The 17,139-nt window shown below is 41.7% G+C and overlaps 2 protein-coding genes across 3 annotated transcripts in view; one reads left to right on the forward strand and one right to left on the reverse strand.

Moving 5' to 3' along the window:
• Nucleotides 1-3,050: 3,050 nt before the first annotated feature.
• On the reverse strand, nt 3,051-6,655 carry LOC111979411 (angiopoietin-related protein 3). The gene is made up of 7 exons (XM_024009926.2): nt 6,052-6,655; nt 5,605-5,709; nt 4,936-5,059; nt 4,649-4,762; nt 4,321-4,416; nt 3,928-4,200; nt 3,051-3,721 (listed from the first exon to the last, which is right to left on the reverse strand). The coding sequence occupies exons 1-7, from the start codon at nt 6,565-6,567 to the stop codon at nt 3,504-3,506; spliced, it is 1,446 nt and encodes a 481-aa protein (XP_023865694.1). The 5' UTR covers nt 6,568-6,655; the 3' UTR covers nt 3,051-3,503.
• An 8,445-nt stretch (nt 6,656-15,100) lies between these two features.
• The window catches only part of LOC111978900 (KN motif and ankyrin repeat domain-containing protein 4-like), a 31,904-nt gene continuing 29,865 nt past the window's right edge, over nt 15,101-17,139 (forward strand). Inside the window, exon 1 of one of the 2 annotated variants that reach the window (XM_070449002.1) lies at nt 15,101-15,312. The gene's annotated coding sequence lies outside the window, so the exon portion shown is untranslated. The remainder of the gene's footprint in view (nt 15,313-17,139) is intronic. The other variant, XM_024009147.2, reaches the window with a different exon arrangement.

Below are 17,139 nucleotides of genomic sequence, written 5' to 3' on the forward strand. Positions count from 1 at the left end.
TACAGTCACATGAAATATACTACAGTCATTGTGGTAGAAACACATGAAATATTACTACAGTCATTGTGTAGAAACACATGAAATATACTACAGTCATTGTGGTGAAACACATGAAATATACTACAATCACATGAAATATACTACAGTCATTGTGGTAGAAACACATGAAATTACTCAGTCATTGTGGTAGAAAACACATGAAATATACTACAGTCACATGAAATATACTACAGTCATTGTGGTAGAAACACATGACAATATACTACAGTCATTGTGGTAGAAACACATGAAATATACTACAATCACATTAAATATACTACAGTCATTGTGGTAGAAACAATGAAATATACTACAGTCACATGAAATATAACTACAGTCATTGTGGTAGAAACACATGAAATATACTACAGTCACATGAAATATACTACAGTCATTGTGTAGAAAACACATGAAATATACTACAGTCACATGAAATATACTACAGTCATTGTGGTAGAAACACATGAAATATACTACAGTCATTGTGGTAGAAACACATGAAATATACTACAGTCACATGAAATATACTACAGTCATTGTGGTAGAAACACATGAAATTATACTACAGTCATTGTGGTAGAAACCACATGAAATATACTACAATCACATTAAATATACGACAGTCACTGTGGTAGAAACATATGAAATATACTACAATCATGTGAAATAATACCTCAATCACTTAAATATACTACAGTCATTGTGGTAGAAACACATGAAACCATATACTACAGTCACTGTGGTAGAAAACATATGAAATATACTACAGTCATTGTGGTAGAAACACATGAAATATACTACAATCACATTAAATATACTACAGTCACTGTGGTAGAAACATATGAAATATACTACAGTCATTGTGGTAAAAACACATGAAATATACTACAGTCACATGAAATATACTACAGGGTTAACGGGAGGGAAAAGTCTTAGCCACTCCCAGTATTTCACGGGCTGGTAGGGGGAAGCTATGGGTCCAAAAATAACCAGGGAGACTAGTATGTGTGCAGAGGCAGATGGTAACTGAAGACGCTCCTTAGGTCACACATGTGCAGGGGGATCACTGTCAGGGCTGTTGTCTCCAGTAAGAGGAGACAACAAAATGGAAATTACATAATATGGAAACATAAAAACATTAGGATTTAAATAAAAACAAACACAACGAAGTAAAACTGGGCGTTTGAGCAGTTCTAGGAAGATAGGCACATTCTTTTGATTATCCTTTTTGATTATCCTAAGCACTGATTCAGGGTCAGTGTTGATTTGTGATGGTAATACCAAAGACAGTACAGTATGAAGTTCGGCAGAAACTGCTTCTCCAATAGAAATCCCCGATCGCGCTTGTATGTGATGTCATGGTGACGTTGGCTAAACTCATGCACAGAAACACGTAGTCAGGTCTCACGGTCGTCTCGGGCCAACGTGCACATGTGCAAGTCGTTAAATGAAAGGCGATGAAGTTCGATATAACATTTTTAAGAATACGAAAATGAAAACGTGTCTGTTTGTCACTTTCATAAGGTTGGAGTAATATGTTTAGCTACTTAAGACATTGGCGCAAATCTAGGTTATGCCTTTAGAGTTTGAGAAAATTAACAACGAAGGAAGAATATTTCACTTCTCATTGAGTTCTCAAACCACAAACCCCCGGTCTGGTCTGCCGAGTCTGCTTCCCAAGCGTTCCTGTACGTCTCGCAGTGTTGCTCCTCTGGGTTTAGAAGCTGGTAACACTATCGCAGAGCAGCGTGAAGGGTCAACTTCTTCTCAGAGAGTAGAATACAATACTGCCTCCTGGGGCTAATGTGGTCTGTTTTGAGAGGCTTGTGCATAATTCCCAAACGTTAAGAACGTTGTGACCTACCTTAAAGCCTTTCAACGTTTCTTGTGACCTTCCAGTTAGACAAAACACTATTTCTAGCCACAGCTCAGTTGAAAGCTGCTTTGATGTCCAATTGCACTTTTTGGGGGGGAAACTACTGGTGCTGTAGTGCACTTGTAACAGTATAACTTTACGTCCGTCCCCTCGTCCCGACACGGGCGCGAACCAGGGACCCTATGCACACATCAACAACAGTCACCCACGAAGCGTCGTTACCCATCGCTCCACAAAAGCCACGGCGCTTGCAGAGCAAGGGGACCTACTACTTCAAGTCTCAAAGCGAGTGACGTAACCGATTGAATCGCTACTAGTGCGCACTACCGCTAACTAGCTTAGCTAGCCATTTCACATCCGTTACACACTACTGTTACATTATGTCCACTCATTAGCCTGATTTAAGATTTTTGTTAAATTGTAGGTCTGATTGCATCAGAGGTCAGTGAGATATGTGATGTTTTTCAGGTCAAGGCTGAACAGATGAAAACCAAAAGGTTCCTGTCAGACACTCACCATGTTGTCGTACCCTCACTAAAGGCCATCTCTCAGTTTACGTAAAGGAACCAACTTGTTCTAGCCTGGGTACCAGTCTGTTTAGCTAACATACCACTCCTTGTACTCATGTCATTATGAAACATGACACGAAGTCAGACTGGTGCCCAGGCTTAACTTATTCTGCCGATCATGATACTCCCATCCCTCCCATAGCCTCTGATAAGTCTATTCAAGAACGTTTTTATTGAGTAGTAATAATACTGTAATACTGTAATACTTTATATTTACAGGTATAGCTATTAACAAATGTTTTTGGAACATGGCTGTAAGAGCTGGCTAGAAATCAAATGATTTGTTCATTTGGACAGTCATGTTACCGACTGTTGTAGTGTTTCGAGGATAATTATTCAGAACCACACCAGTAGTCATAAATATGCTTTATTTATTAAAAATACAGTATTTACAGTACATATATGCTGAGAGTCAATGTGACTCAGTAAGTGGTGATAACTGCTGTTATTCAGGTGGCTGCCTGTGTGCTGTCCATCCAGCTCCTCACCACTTCATACCTGGTTGTATTCAGACTTACAGTCAAATCTGCCCCGCTCAACTCAAATTTTCACATAAAAGAATGATGTACGTTTTTGCATATTTATGAGGTTTGTGCGCAGATCTCAGGTACCAGTACCATCCGCCATTAATACAGTCTGAAATACAGTTACATAGAGGATTCCTCAAATGCATGTAATAATAACGAGGATGTTGTCGAACAATTTCACCCCAAAATTAGAACGCTAAACTGAGTATAAAAATGTTAAGACAATTAATTTGGTTCCTTGTGTCCCAAAGCCTTTAATGCTGAAGAGGAGAAGTGAATCCCTTTCAGACTAGCTATAAGGCAAACTGTGGATTAGAGACACAGATTCAGAGTCCCATTCAATCAGCTTGGTCCGACTGTGCAGTCGACAGAAGAGACTCACTAAACTGACCTCCTAAATCTCCTTAAGGCCTTGTTGTCAGAGACTTATCACATATTTTCGCCAAAGGTTGGTCAATGTCTTGTTTCTATCCAGAGGTAAATGTCTGGTGTTCATTCTGAGCTGAAATTGCCTGTCTCTGAGGAGGTTGAAGTGAAGGTAGCGGCAGGGGTGGAGCGAATGGAGATCTGGGTGGATCGGAGGGAGTAGGAGGACCCTCGGGTTGGCTTCCAGTGGATTCCCCTCCTACGCTCTGACCGTCCCTTGGGTTTCACGTGGATATATTTCCCGTTCAGATTGGTGTCTCCGCAAGCGTTGAACCACCAGCCGCCTGCAAAAACCCATCGGATTAGTTAAACTGGATGCTGGTGTGAAAAATAGCAATCTCCATTCAATCTAATGTTCCATTAAATCGTATGCTTCATAAATTAGATGAAATTAAACACTTTCATTCAAACAAACCCTGTACTTGAGCCCTACAATAAACCATGCATCCATAAAATCCCATAACATCCTCCCCACTCCCCACCACTTTACCTGTGTAGGTATAGGCACAGTGGGAGTCTTCAAGTTTGTCATTGTCCTGGTCCTTGGTGGAGAACATCATACCGGTGTGGTTGCTCATTGCGTCAGGCAGATTTCCGGACACCTGTGAGAGGTGGATTCTATAGTGGGCCTCGGGTCCATCCAGAGAGAAGTTGTACTCAATGAAGCGTTTGCCCTTTTTCCAGTCCTCCAGTTGGATGTTCAGGAAAGTGTCACCTTGACTAGCGAGGGAGTGGATCTTCCTCAGGCCCAGCCAGAACTCTCCTGTGACACAGACAAATCAATAAGGCTCAGTGCTGAAGTTGTACACACATACGTGAGGTGACTGGTCTGGTGCACTGGTCATGGGAAGTACACATTACACCTCACAACTTCATCACTCACCTTGAAAGTCTCCAAATCCGTTTTCATACTTCTCCCAATTCTGATGGAAGTTCATCGACCCATCCTTCCTTCTCTGGATGACCGTAGCCCCTCCATCTGCAGAAAGGAGAAATGCTTAACTTCAAATCAATAAATATACATTAGTACACAAGGTTTCAGCTCATACTAATGGCTGGAATGTGGAAAATGGAATGGTATCAAAAACATGGTTTTCACGTGTTTGATTCCAGTCCATTCCCTCCATTCTACTCCATTCCAGCCATTATTAAGAGCCGTCCTCCCCTCAGCAGACTTCAGTGGGAGCATTGGCGCTACTCGTCTGTCTTACCTTCACCCATGTCACAGTAGACCATGAAGGGCTCAGATTGGTTGGGCTTGATGGCGTACACTCCACTGGCTCTCTCGCCCTTGTTGAATAGCTCACTGCAGTCTGATGAGAGATCTGTGACACAACCATATTTTACAGTCTATCAGCAGCACCTTGCAGAAGCCCCGTTGTTCCTCAAACATTGTGTTTTAGTGTGGACCTTGTGTTATGTAGGGACCCTGAAAGAGTAGCGGCTAATAGGAATAGAAATAAAAACAAATGATCATGACCCTTTTAAGCCACCTTACCCGTCATGTCCAAACTGCCATTGGTGGAGGTGTTGGTCAAATACCCAGCGAGGGTGGGCGGGACAGACTGGAAGTCGTCCGATGGTTTCTCAATGGTGTCTTGCATGAAAGGGTTGTAGGTGAGCTGAACATGAGAAGGAATAGTGTTGTTACGGTACAAGCAGTCATTTCTGTCACTCCGTTTTGATAGGTTTGCAGCGTACACACAAATAATCACGGTAGATGAGGTGAATAGTCACTGGTTAGTGTTTTTAGTCATGAATCTTGTTCTGGAGGCAGCTCTGCAGAGTGGTCACTAGCTGGCACATTCACAAAGTCATAAAATCTGATTTTAAACCTACCTCTAACCTAAAAAAAAAAAGTACACTATAATTACACTATAAACACTACAATTTTAACTTTGCAGCTGGCCCATCTAGCAGAAATCGCTCGGTTCTGCCTCCAGGACAAGATTCATGACAAAAAAACGTCAACCTGCTGAATAATCATAGTAGATGAGGTGAGTTTCACCCATATAATGTAAAGCCCTTTGAGCATCTGGTGATATATAAATCCAAATAAGTATCTTTACTATAATGGATTGAACATAGAAATATAGTCATTTGCCTGCTGTCGTGGTTGTAAGACTGTAAGACTCAAGCTACATGTTGTACAAATAACAACCGTCACCTCCAGAGTTTTCATCCTGCTCCTCTGGTGGTCGAGCTGGTCGCTCTGCTCTCTCACAGCCTTCAGCAGCTCACTGATGCTCCTCTCCTGGGTGTGGATCACATCCTGTGAGACACATGGGGGAACAGGGATGGGTCATTTCTCCAGACAGGACTATTTATCCTTATAGGGTTCAACAGTTCTATCTGGTACTACAGTGGTGTTAGGGAGTAGGCTAATCCCTAGAACCAAAGGTGACTTTGGTCAATGTATCTTCTTGAGGTTGGTTGAAGTGACTGAAAACCTTGTAAAATTTCCCCATAAATCTTACCTTGTCCTTGGTATCTTACCACACCAGTATTCTACATGGATATTGCAGTGAGTATTGGGAGAATCTTAATCAGCTTTAACACTATGTTCAACTCATTTCCCCCCCCCATGGGTTAAGGTCAGGTTGGAATGGCTCACCTTCAGTGAGTTGATCTCAGCCAGCTGCTCGGCGGGGACCAGGCCCTGAGACAGGCCGCTCAGTTTCACCTCCAGCCCTCCCACCTTGCTCCGAAGCTGGCTACGCTCCTGCAGGATGCTCTCCACCTTGGAATTGATCTCCAGCGACAGGTTCCGTATCTCCTCGTTGTTGGCCTTGAGCACCACTGTGGTTTTCTTCAGCTCCTCCTCTTCCCCCTTGATCTCGCTGGCCAGCACGGAGAGCTGGTTGAAGGAGCTGTCGAAGATGTTGAGTTTCTGGAAGATGTCGTTTATCTGGCTCTTGGTCTTATGGACGAAGTCCCTGAGGCTGTGGCCGAGCTGGAGGAGACCGTTGGCCAGGAGGCGCACGTCATCCAGAGCAGCGAAGCGGGAGCGAGTTTCGACGGCGGGAACCTGAGGGAGAGGAGAGTCTTTGGACATGGACTCCTCCTTGGCGCAGAGGACCAGGGGCCAAAAAGCCACAAGAACGAACAGAAAGGTTAGCGTCAGCTTCATTATGTTGTTTGTTTCTGTCTTGAGACCTTCAAGGTGTTGGTAGTGAGCTGGCCCTTGAGTCCTCTCTTCCCTTGAAAAGACACCACAGGACACAGAGCTAATAAACTATATAGGCTGCCTGGGATGAGGTTGATTATTAACTTACTCGGTCTCAACTGATTTTACCTCTACAAATATGGATGCAGCGTTCACGAGTCCAATTTACAAAGAGCTTATTAACTCTTTCATGAGTTGACTTTGTTTGAAATGACTGGAGTCTGACTATTATTTCAGTGTTCTATTCTGAAATTCAAATTCTGAAATTCAAAAGAAGAGAACTGAGTGGGCAGCTGTGTGTGATGCATTCAATCGGAATGTTCAGTTCAAAACACTGGTGTGCCAGTCTGGTACAAGAATCCACCATCGATGCCAATTCCAAAATTGCCACATCCGTGTGCCAGTCGGGGAATCGTCATGGAAGACCAAATAAGATGTTCTTGTTGGTTCTCAGAAAGCATCTTAAGTCTCAAGTCCAAATATATTTAGACTTAAACAGGGCACGCAATTATCAACAACCACAGTGTATAATTATTATATCTGATTGGAGTTTCTTTATTTTGAAATAGACATTCATAACATTTACATTGGGAGAGTTGCAGGAAATTAAGCTACTGAAGTGCAGTACAGTGATTCTAAAGCCTTGTTCAAATTGGCAGTTTGAAGTGACACATTGTTTTGGGGGGGTTAAATATCGGATTCGAATCTGTTCTTTTTCCTGCAGTCTGAACAGCCAAAAAGCACATGGAATAAGATATTTCAAGCCCCATTTCAAACCACCTCTGATTCCTGGCCATGCGACTTGTGTCTGAACGGTCAAATCTGATTTATTTTCCCTCAAGTGGCTTTTAGACTGTTATTTGGCATATCTTGTTGCTTGCTAGCTACTCTGTTGACAGTTTTGACAAGCACATGTGGTAGCTAACTAACTTGTTAATTGTTTACAAATAAATTAGGGAATGTGCTAGAAAGCAAAACTAGCTACCTAGCTAGCTAGTTGACTTCTGTGGCTAGCCAAAAAGGACTTGTTTTGAAAGTTGGATCATTGTCCAATGGCGGCGAGCTTTACACCACTCCAGCCGACGCTTGGCATTGCACATGGTGATCTTAGGCTTGTATGCGGCTGCTCAGCCATGGAAACCCATTTCGTAAAGCTCCAGACAAACAGTTATTGTGCTGACTTTGTTTCCAGAGGTAGTTTGGAACTCGGTAGTGAGAATTGCAACCGAGAAGACAATTTTTATGCCCTACACGCTTCAGGAATTGCCGGTCCCATTCTGTGAGCTTGTGTGGCCTACCACTTTGCGGCTGAGCCGTTGTTGCTCCTAGACAACACCACTTCAGAATAACAGCACTTATAGTTGACCGGGGCAGCTCTAGCAGGGCAGAAATTTGACGAACTGACTTGTTGGAAAAGTGGCATCCTATGATGGTGCCACGTTGAAAGTCACTGAGCTCTTCAGTAAGGCCATTCTCTTACTAATGTTTGTCTATGGAGATTGCATGGCTGTGTGCTCGATTTTATATACCTGTCAGCAACGGGTGTTGCTGAAATAATTTTAAGGGATGTCTACATACTTTTGTATATTTAGTGTATTTGCAAGCAATAATGGTGCATTTGGAAAGTGACTTTTTCCACATGTGTTACATTACAGCCTTATTCTACTCATCAATTTACACATAATACCCCATAATGACAAAGAAAAAACAGAAATATCACATTTACATTAGTATTCAGACCCTTTACTCAGTACTTTGTTGAATCACCTTTGGCAGTGATTACAGCCTCGAGTCTTCTTGGGTATGACGCTACCGTAAGCTTCACCGTAAGGGATGGTGCCAGGTTTCCTCCAGACGTGACACTTGGCATTAAGGCCAAAGAGTTCAAACTTGGTTTCATCAGAATAGAGAATCTTGTTTCTCCTAATCCGAGAGTCCTCCAAGCGGGCTGTCATGTGCCTTTCCTGAGGACTGGCTTCCGTCTGGCCCCTCTATCATAAAGGCCTGAATGGTGGAGTCCTGCAGAGATGGTTGTCCTTCTGAAAGGTTCTCCCATCTCCACAGAGGAACTCTGGAGCTCTGTCAGAGTGACAATCGAGTTCTTAGCCACCTCCTTGACCAAGGCCATTCTCCCCCAATTGCTCAATTGAGCCGGGCTGCCAGCTCTAGGAAGAGTCTGGCTGGTTCCAAACTTCTTCTATTTAAGAATGATGGAGGCAACTGTGTTCTTAGGGATCTACAATGCTGCAGAAATGTTTTGGTACCCTTCCCCAGATCTGTGCCTTGACACAATTCTGTCTCTGAGCTCTACGGACAATTCATTCGACCTCGTGGCTTGGTTTTTGTTCTGACATGCCTTATATAGACAGGTGTGTCCCTTTCCAAATCATGTCAAATCAATTGAATTTACCACAGATGGACTCCAATCAAGTTGTAGAAACATTTCAAGGATAATCATTGGAAATAGGATGCACCTGAGCTCAATTTTGAGTCTCATAGCAAACAGTTTGAGTACTTGTGTAAATAAGGTATTAAAGTTTTTTTTATTATTAATACATTTGCAAACATTTCTAAAAACCTAATTTTGCTTTGTCATTATGGGATATTGTGTGTAGATTGATGAGATGTTTTATTTCGTTTATAACTTAATAACATAATTTGGAAAAGGGGAAGGGGTCTGAATAAGTTCCGAATGCACTGTATATGCCAGAGGCGCCATCAATTCCGCTGAAATTCTTGTAAATTTAGTAATTAAATCACACTCCCTTGAAAAATTCTAGCTCTAACAGCTGATTAAAACATCGGTGAGGTCATACATCTCTATCGTGTAAAGTAAATTAATACATGCAATCATCTGCAGAAAAATACAAGTTTACACAGCTAGGATTACATCCTGGGCTGGTTCTACTCTTAATAAGCAATAAGGCCCGAGGAGGTGTGGTATATGGCCAGTATACCACGGCTAAAGACTGTTCACATGCACGACGCAACACCGAGTGCCTGGACACAGCCCTTAGCCGTGGTATATTGGCAATATACCACAAACCCCCTGAGGCGCCTTATTGCTGTTATAAACTGGTTACCAACATAATTACAGCAGTAAAAATATACCACGGCCGATCCCATATACCACGGCTCTCAGCCAATCAGCATTCAGGGCTCCCACCACCCAGTATAATAGAAAATAGGATATTGATACAGCAAATACTGCTACCTGTACAGTAATGCTGATGTGATTTTGATCCATACAACCTATATACAACCTATATACAACCTACATACAACCTACATACAACCTAATATACAACTCTGATGCAACATAAGAACTGCCAGTGCTCCAGAGGTCCCTCTGTTAAATGTTAACTGATTGGTCTGACATCAAACCCTAGTGTGTGGACACAGCAAACACTGCCCTCACCCCTGTGTTGAACCAGAGGCCCTTGTCTCTGGTCACTCTCTGGATGGGAGCGGGCTCTAACCCTCTTTGCTGTGTGTGTGTGTGTGTGTGTGTGTGTGTGCGCATATGTTTGCGTGGGCGTATGTGCTGGAGTTTGGGATACTTTCATGGGGCAGGGCGGAGAAGTACATTGGAACGGGTCAACAGGAGTAACACATTGTTGCCATACATTTTGCTTGATCACTTCAAATGAAGTGCCTGTTAACCTGACAGTGACCATAAAGGCTAGTTTATAGTCTATGTGAGAAAAACGCAACTAGCTACGCAAAATGCCCGGTTACTGACTGCTATGCAAAAAATAAATAAACTCCAGTCATGGTTGCCAACAGCCTTTTGACTTTTGGTTGTGGAACCATGTGCCTCATGTGATGCAAGACAAGCTACTCTTGCCCCATATATGCTTTCTGTTGGTAGCTCAGTCAGGCTGGAACACAGTGTAATGTGACGCAACTAGGCAACGTAGTCATTTTGAGTAGCTAATTGCGTTGTGAGCTTTATCTATGTAGACAATAAACGGGGCTTTAGAATTGTCTCGTGGAGGAAAATCTGATTTTACACACTTGAATTTAAAGCTAATTTTGTATTTGAAGACTCAGTGAAAGATTCAGTAAGATAACGTTTTATCTGGCACAAGCTTGACAGTCCATAACTGGTTTCCCTTGAACTGTCCGAGGCCAGGCTATATGAGTCTACAGTGGCTTTTTATAATCTACTAGTCAAACAGTTTCGCCAGACAGCACATCTACAGTAGACACAGCTTGCTAATCAAACCAAAGCCAATGTGTGTTTGAGCAATCGCTAAGTCACGTTTCAAGCCCAACCAGTGATGAATGTCACGTTTCTGTCCTCGCTGTCAATCACCCCCTATAAACCCGTTTTGCTTCATCATGTTCCTGTCCATGTCATCTGTGTAGCAGTGGCGAGATGTTCTTTACCATTCGGCCATCAGATTTGCCACAAATGCTCCTTATAAGACACATCACTGCACTCTATACTCCTCTGTAAACTGGTTATCTCTGTATTCCCGTCGCAAGACCCACTGGTTGATGCTTATTAATAAAACCCTCTTAGGCCTCACTCCCCCCTATCTGAGATATCTACTGCAGCCCTCATCCTCCACATACAACACCCATTCTGCCAGTAATATTCTGTTAAAGGTCCCCAAAGCACACACATCCCTGGGTCACTTCTCTTTTCAGTTCGCTGCAGCTAGCGACTGGAACGAGCTGCAACAAACACTCAGACTGGACAGTTTTATCTCAATCACTTCATTCAAAGACTCACTCATGGACACTCTTACTGACAGTTGTGGCTGCTTTGTATGATGTATTGTTGTCTCTACCTTCTTGCCCTTTGTGCTGTTGTCTGTGCCCAATAATGTTTGTACCCTGTTTTGTGCTGCTACCATGTTGTGCTGCTACCATGCTGTGTTGTCATGTGTTGCTGCCATGCTGTGTTGTTGTCCTAGGTCTATCTTTATGTAGTGTTGTGTTGTTTCTCTTGTTGTGATGTGTGTTTTTGTCCTATATTTTTATGTATTTGTATTTTTAATCCCAGGCCCTCGGAGGCCTTTTGGCAGGGCGTCATTGTAAATAAGAATTTGTTCTTAACTGACTTGCCTAGGTAAATAATGTTTAAATAAAAGCACACCTGGGTTAACATGTTATTTAGATTTGTTTCTAATACTTGTTTTATTAAGTCGGTAGTGCCAGTTCACATATTTATTTAACTAGGCAAGTCAGTTAAGAACAAATTCTTACTTTACAATGGCAGCCTAGGAACAGTGAGTTGCCTTGTTCACAGTCACAACAGGTTTTTACCTTGTCAGCTCGGGGATTCGATCTAGCAACCTTTCTCTTACTGTCCCAACGCTCTAACCACTAGGCTACCTGCCTCACCAATTTGGGAACATTAAAATGGAATAAAGTGCCGCTTAAGTATTTGAAAGAAACAAATACTGTATTGAACTCAGGTCTGATGTGTAGATCATCAAATGTTAGTTGTGGAGAATATTACATGGTTGTCTCTGCAAGACCCCAACCCCCACCATATTCTGTGAGTCATTAGACTATGGCTTTAAAACAAAAAATCATATTGCATCACCTCTCATACATAACGAATCATAACTCACATGTCATAGTCAAACTTTCAGGGCCAAATACTACATTGCCATTGTCCCTGAGACAATCCCTACCTCATTCACAGTGACTTATGGTTTCAGCATCACTTGACATTCAACACCGGGTGATTTATCTAGCAGTAAGCTATGACACTACCTGAGGCTCACAGTCACACAGACATTGACTTGAAATCTTGGTAATACCAGCTAGCAAGAGGACCCTTTTGCTCCAAATACGGGAAGGTACATTTGGTAGTCGGGCTTATCCAATATGAGAGGTCCAAAATATTTTATATAACATAAGTCATATTATTATATATTTATAATTGTGTATTTAAAAATGTGTAAGGACAGGGAAAGGATACACAGAGACAAGTAAATATGGAACATATTTGATCCTTGACTGAAACGACAGGACTTCACACTAAACTGCATAGACCTTTGCAGTAAAGTAGAATCGTTGCTATAGTAACTGTTGGATAGTGCAACACATACTACACCGACAGGTAATCCTTTTGTGGGTGTGGATTCTAGTAAGAGAAGTTGTGATTGGTCCTTCTTGCTGAAAGAGGCCAGCTCAGTTTGAGTTCTGTGAACTCTCGATCAAGAGGAGACCTCTGCATCATAGAGGACTTTACTAATACTGCCAATAGAAACCAATAACCACACTGACCTACAGTAGCATAGAGGGCTATACTGATACTGCTAATAGGAACCAATAACCACACTGACCTACAGTAGCATAGGAGGACTATACTGATACTGCTAATAGGAACCAATAACCACACTGACCTACAGTAGCATAGAGGACTATACTAATACTGCTAATAGGAACCAATAACCACACTGACCTACAGTAGCATAGAGGACTATACTAATACTGCTAATAGAACCAATAACCACACTGACCTACAGTACATAGAGGGCTATACTGATACTGCTAATAGGAACCAATAACCACACTGACCTACAGTAGCATAGAGGACTATACTGATACTGCTAATAGGAACCAATAACCCACACTGACCTACAGTAGCATAGAGGACTATACTGATACTGCTAATAGGAACCAATAACCACACTGACCTACAGTAGCATAGAGGACTATACTGATACTGCTAATAGGAACCAATAACCACACTGACCTACAGTAGCATAGAGTTACATAATGCACATCAAATGAGCAGTCTGCCATGACTGTCAACCCCAATGGCACAGTCCTATGGATTGTGTATCACTTCCAATAGATAAATGTTTATGGAGTGAATTCAGTCATACTTAGATTAACATATTTCTTACTTAGATAAACATGTTTTTCTACTTAGATATTTTCAGTTATGCAAATTACGCAACACTACATGCAACAAAATCTCCTGGTTTTGGAAAGTTACAACAAAATCTCAAAGTCAGACATTAACTTAAAGCCTCCGTTATAAAAGGGTCATACATGCTTTAAAACACATTATACAGTATTATACCTGCAAGCTTTAGGTACCGTCACCAATATCAAATATGCACGCAATAAAAGCACCAATTGGAGCTCTCGTTAACCTAACCTTTATGTGATGATCACCTTTCACCACTAGAGGGCAGTCTTGACAAATGAACAATATAAGCATTGGGGAAAGTTGACATGGAACAGATTTTAGATCGTTTTTTTATTGTCACAGCTAAATGTATTGTTTTACAGGGTACGGCACCCCTAGATCAAATTAGGGTTAAGTGCCTTGCTCAAGGGTATATTGACAGTTCTTTTTTTTTTTTACCTTGTCTGTTTGGGTATTTAAACGGGCGACGTTTTGGTTACTGGCCCAATGCTCTAACCGCTAGGCTACCTATCTGCAGGCCAAAATACAGCGCATGTCCCGAAGATGTAGAACAAGGATTTATACAGGTAAAAACAAACATCTACATGATTTGCAGTCTTAGTACTAATCAAGAGAGAGTGATCTTCAACTAGCCTACATTCACATTTTTTATGTATGCCTTTCCTTACCACAGTAAAGTAACGGTAACTCTTCCCTTTATACTGTAGCTGCCCAGACCTGCAGGGGCGGACTGGGACCAAAAATCCGTCTGGGCATTTTTAACACACCGTCCCGTTTTTTCCCTTGAGGCTCACCATTATTAGCCACATAATGATCATTTTGCACAAAACTGTAATTTAGACTGGTCCACTGGGCTAAAATGGACCAGCCCATCTGGAATTTGCACAAACTGCCCTATGGCCAGTCCATTTCTGCAGACCAGCTATGGCAGCTCAGAGTTTTCTGTTGTGTACGCGGCAACATGTAGACATTCAGCAGTGCTTTGTTTTTTTTTGCCTTCGGAGTTAAACCACAATCCCTTTCAGAGTCAGATGTCGGCGTGTGTAATGGAGAAGGAGCCTTTCTTTGCTAATTCCTTTTCTATACGTGTTAGGAACGCGGTGAAAGTGAAATGCTGTGGTTACTGCTCCATGGGCGTCTCTTTCTGTGTAATGAAATTGAGCAGAATATTATTTTGACTCTGTCAATAAGGTGTTTTGTTAGTTTGAACAAACTCGTTTAAGTACAGTATTTCAGTTTTGAGATGGTAAATCGTTTTTCCAGTTTTCCTCTATTGCTGGGAGGACTATATTTCTCTTGGCCTGGGTAGATGAAGTGCCATGAGGCGAGTTAAAATAGAACTGTGCTTGTTTGTAGGAGACACACATTACTGACAACCTAGAGGAGTTTATTTTGAAAAGTCACATCCAGCAGCACGGGTCTAGAGTGAGCTGCTGTCCACTGCTTTGAGTGAAGGACCCCACCTGCAAGCTCCTATTGGTCGATATCTAATAACGTGGGTGTGGCTGTTCAGTGTGGGCCCCCACCCGCAGTCTATTTGGACAGAGGGAGAATGGCATGCTCTGAAACCCATCCCCACAACAACAGTACAGCCTGTGCTATGAGAGGATTCTAAATTTGCCAAGCAGCTCCGGCATCCCATTCTCCCTGTTGGTACCTCCCTCTAGGAGACAGACTCAGACAAGCTGGGCTGAGAGAAGCGACTGGAGAAGTACTGGAAGTCAGACTGGAGTGGACACTCTGACATCAGGTTACAGTAGAACACTCTGAACAAGCCGGGGCAGAGCTGGTAAAGGTAAGGGGAAGTTGGACATGGCTGTTTCTTCCCGTTCTCGCTGCTTGCTTGTATTATAATACATCACAAGGTGGATAATACTTGTAGGTGTTGTATGTTTCAGAATATATGTATGTTGTCCTTAATTGTCTTGAATTAAACATGGGTCATTTTAAACTTAGAATTTAAATAACAAGTAGATAGCAAAGGGATATTCAGTTGTCCGAGCGAATCAGGTATACAGGTTGGACTTGGAGCCTTTACAGTTATTCATCTGACTGTCTGATAGACAGTCGACTTTTAGAGGTCAGATGTCTACCACACCCCTCTCTCTCACACACACAAACACACACACTCACTCACACACACTTTCTATTTTAGCCTAACCATTTAAAATACCATGTTGTTTTTCTTCCTTGCATGAAAGCCCCACTGGCAGCTGTTTCCTCCTATTGGCTTTAGCACCATGTCCTGCTGCACACGGAGAGGAGATTGAGACCCTGTTGTGGTTATTTTAGTTGATTTATTTGACCATTTTAAAGACAATACAACCACACACGTGGATACAGTACAATGGCATTAAATTCATTGAGGATGACCCCAAAAAAGTTTTTAAACGTATTTCCATTGGGGAAATATACACATCTCAAACAAAATACATCTCAAATACATTTCATCAACAGGGAGGAAACAGTTAAAGGAATAAAATAGATTACCAAGTAACAGTAAGTTAATTGAAGCAATTATACTTTCTTTTAGGCTGTGCAGTTTTAAAGCATTTAGCCTATAAACCATTTCTTAAGGTATGGATTTGATAGATTTTATATGGTTTGGTGTGGATGGGATAGATTTTATATGGTTTGGTGTGGATGGGATAGATTTTATATGGTTTGGTGTGGATGGGATAGATTTTATATGGTTTGGTATGGATTTGGTATGGATGGGATAGATTTTATATGGTTTGGTGTGGATGGGATAGATTTTATATGGTTTGGTATGGATTTGGTATGGATGGGATAGATTTTATATGGATTTGGTATGGATGGGATAGATTTTATATGGTTTGGTATGGATGGGATAGATTTGATATGGTTTGGTATGGATGGGATAGATTTTATATGGTTTGGTATGGATGGGATAGATTTGATATGGTTTGGTGTGGATTTGATATGGTTTGGTATGATTGGGATAGATTTGATATGGTTTGGTGTGGATGGGATAGATTTTACAGGGTTTGGTATGGATTTGATATGGTTTGGTATGTATGGGATAGATTTGATATGGTTTGGTATGGATTTGATATGGTTTGGTATGATTGGGATAGATTTTATATGGTTTGGTGTGGATGGGATAGATTTTATAGGGTTTGGTATGGATTTGATATGGTTTGGTATGTATGGGATAGATTTGATATGGTTTGGTATGGATTTGTATGGTTTGGTATGATTGGGATAGATTTTATATGGTTTGGTATGGATTTGATATGGTTTGGTGTGGATGGGAAATATTTTATATGGTTTGGTGTGGATGGGATAGATTTTATATAGTTTGGTGTGGATGGGATAGATTTTATATGGTTTGGTATGGATGGGATAGATTTTATATGGTTTGGTATGGATGGGATAGATTTCATATAGTTTGGTGTGGATGGGATAGATTTTATAGGGTTTGGTACACAATTCCATTCCTCTGCATCATTGTTAAGGAAAGAGATTTTGTTACATCCAGGCTCCTGTAGCACAGCGGTCTGATATTGGCAACTCTGGCTCTGGTGTGATGGCTACGAGAGTCTCTAATGAAATGAAGACAACCAGACAGGTAACTTGTGGGCAAGGTCATATATAAACCATCAACAGTT

Source organism: Salvelinus sp. IW2-2015, linkage group LG19 (assembly GCF_002910315.2).
Source record: "Salvelinus sp. IW2-2015 linkage group LG19, ASM291031v2, whole genome shotgun sequence".
Lineage (NCBI taxonomy): Eukaryota > Metazoa > Chordata > Actinopteri > Salmoniformes > Salmonidae > Salvelinus > Salvelinus sp. IW2-2015.

What these genes read in the sequence shown, in the direction of transcription:
- LOC111979411 (XM_024009926.2), bottom strand. Translation starts at nt 6,567, where the DNA reads ATGAAGCTGACGCTAACCTTTCTGTTCGTTCTTGTGGCTTTTTGGCCC. An exon ending in GCAGGATGAAAACTCTGGAG is followed by an intron (nt 5,060 to 5,604) that starts GTGACGGTTGTT and finishes TCTCATGTTCAG; the next exon opens with CTCACCTACAACCCTTTCAT. An exon ending in CTACTGTGACATGGGTGAAG is followed by an intron (nt 4,417 to 4,648) that starts GTAAGACAGACG and finishes TCCTTTCTGCAG; the next exon opens with ATGGAGGGGCTACGGTCATC.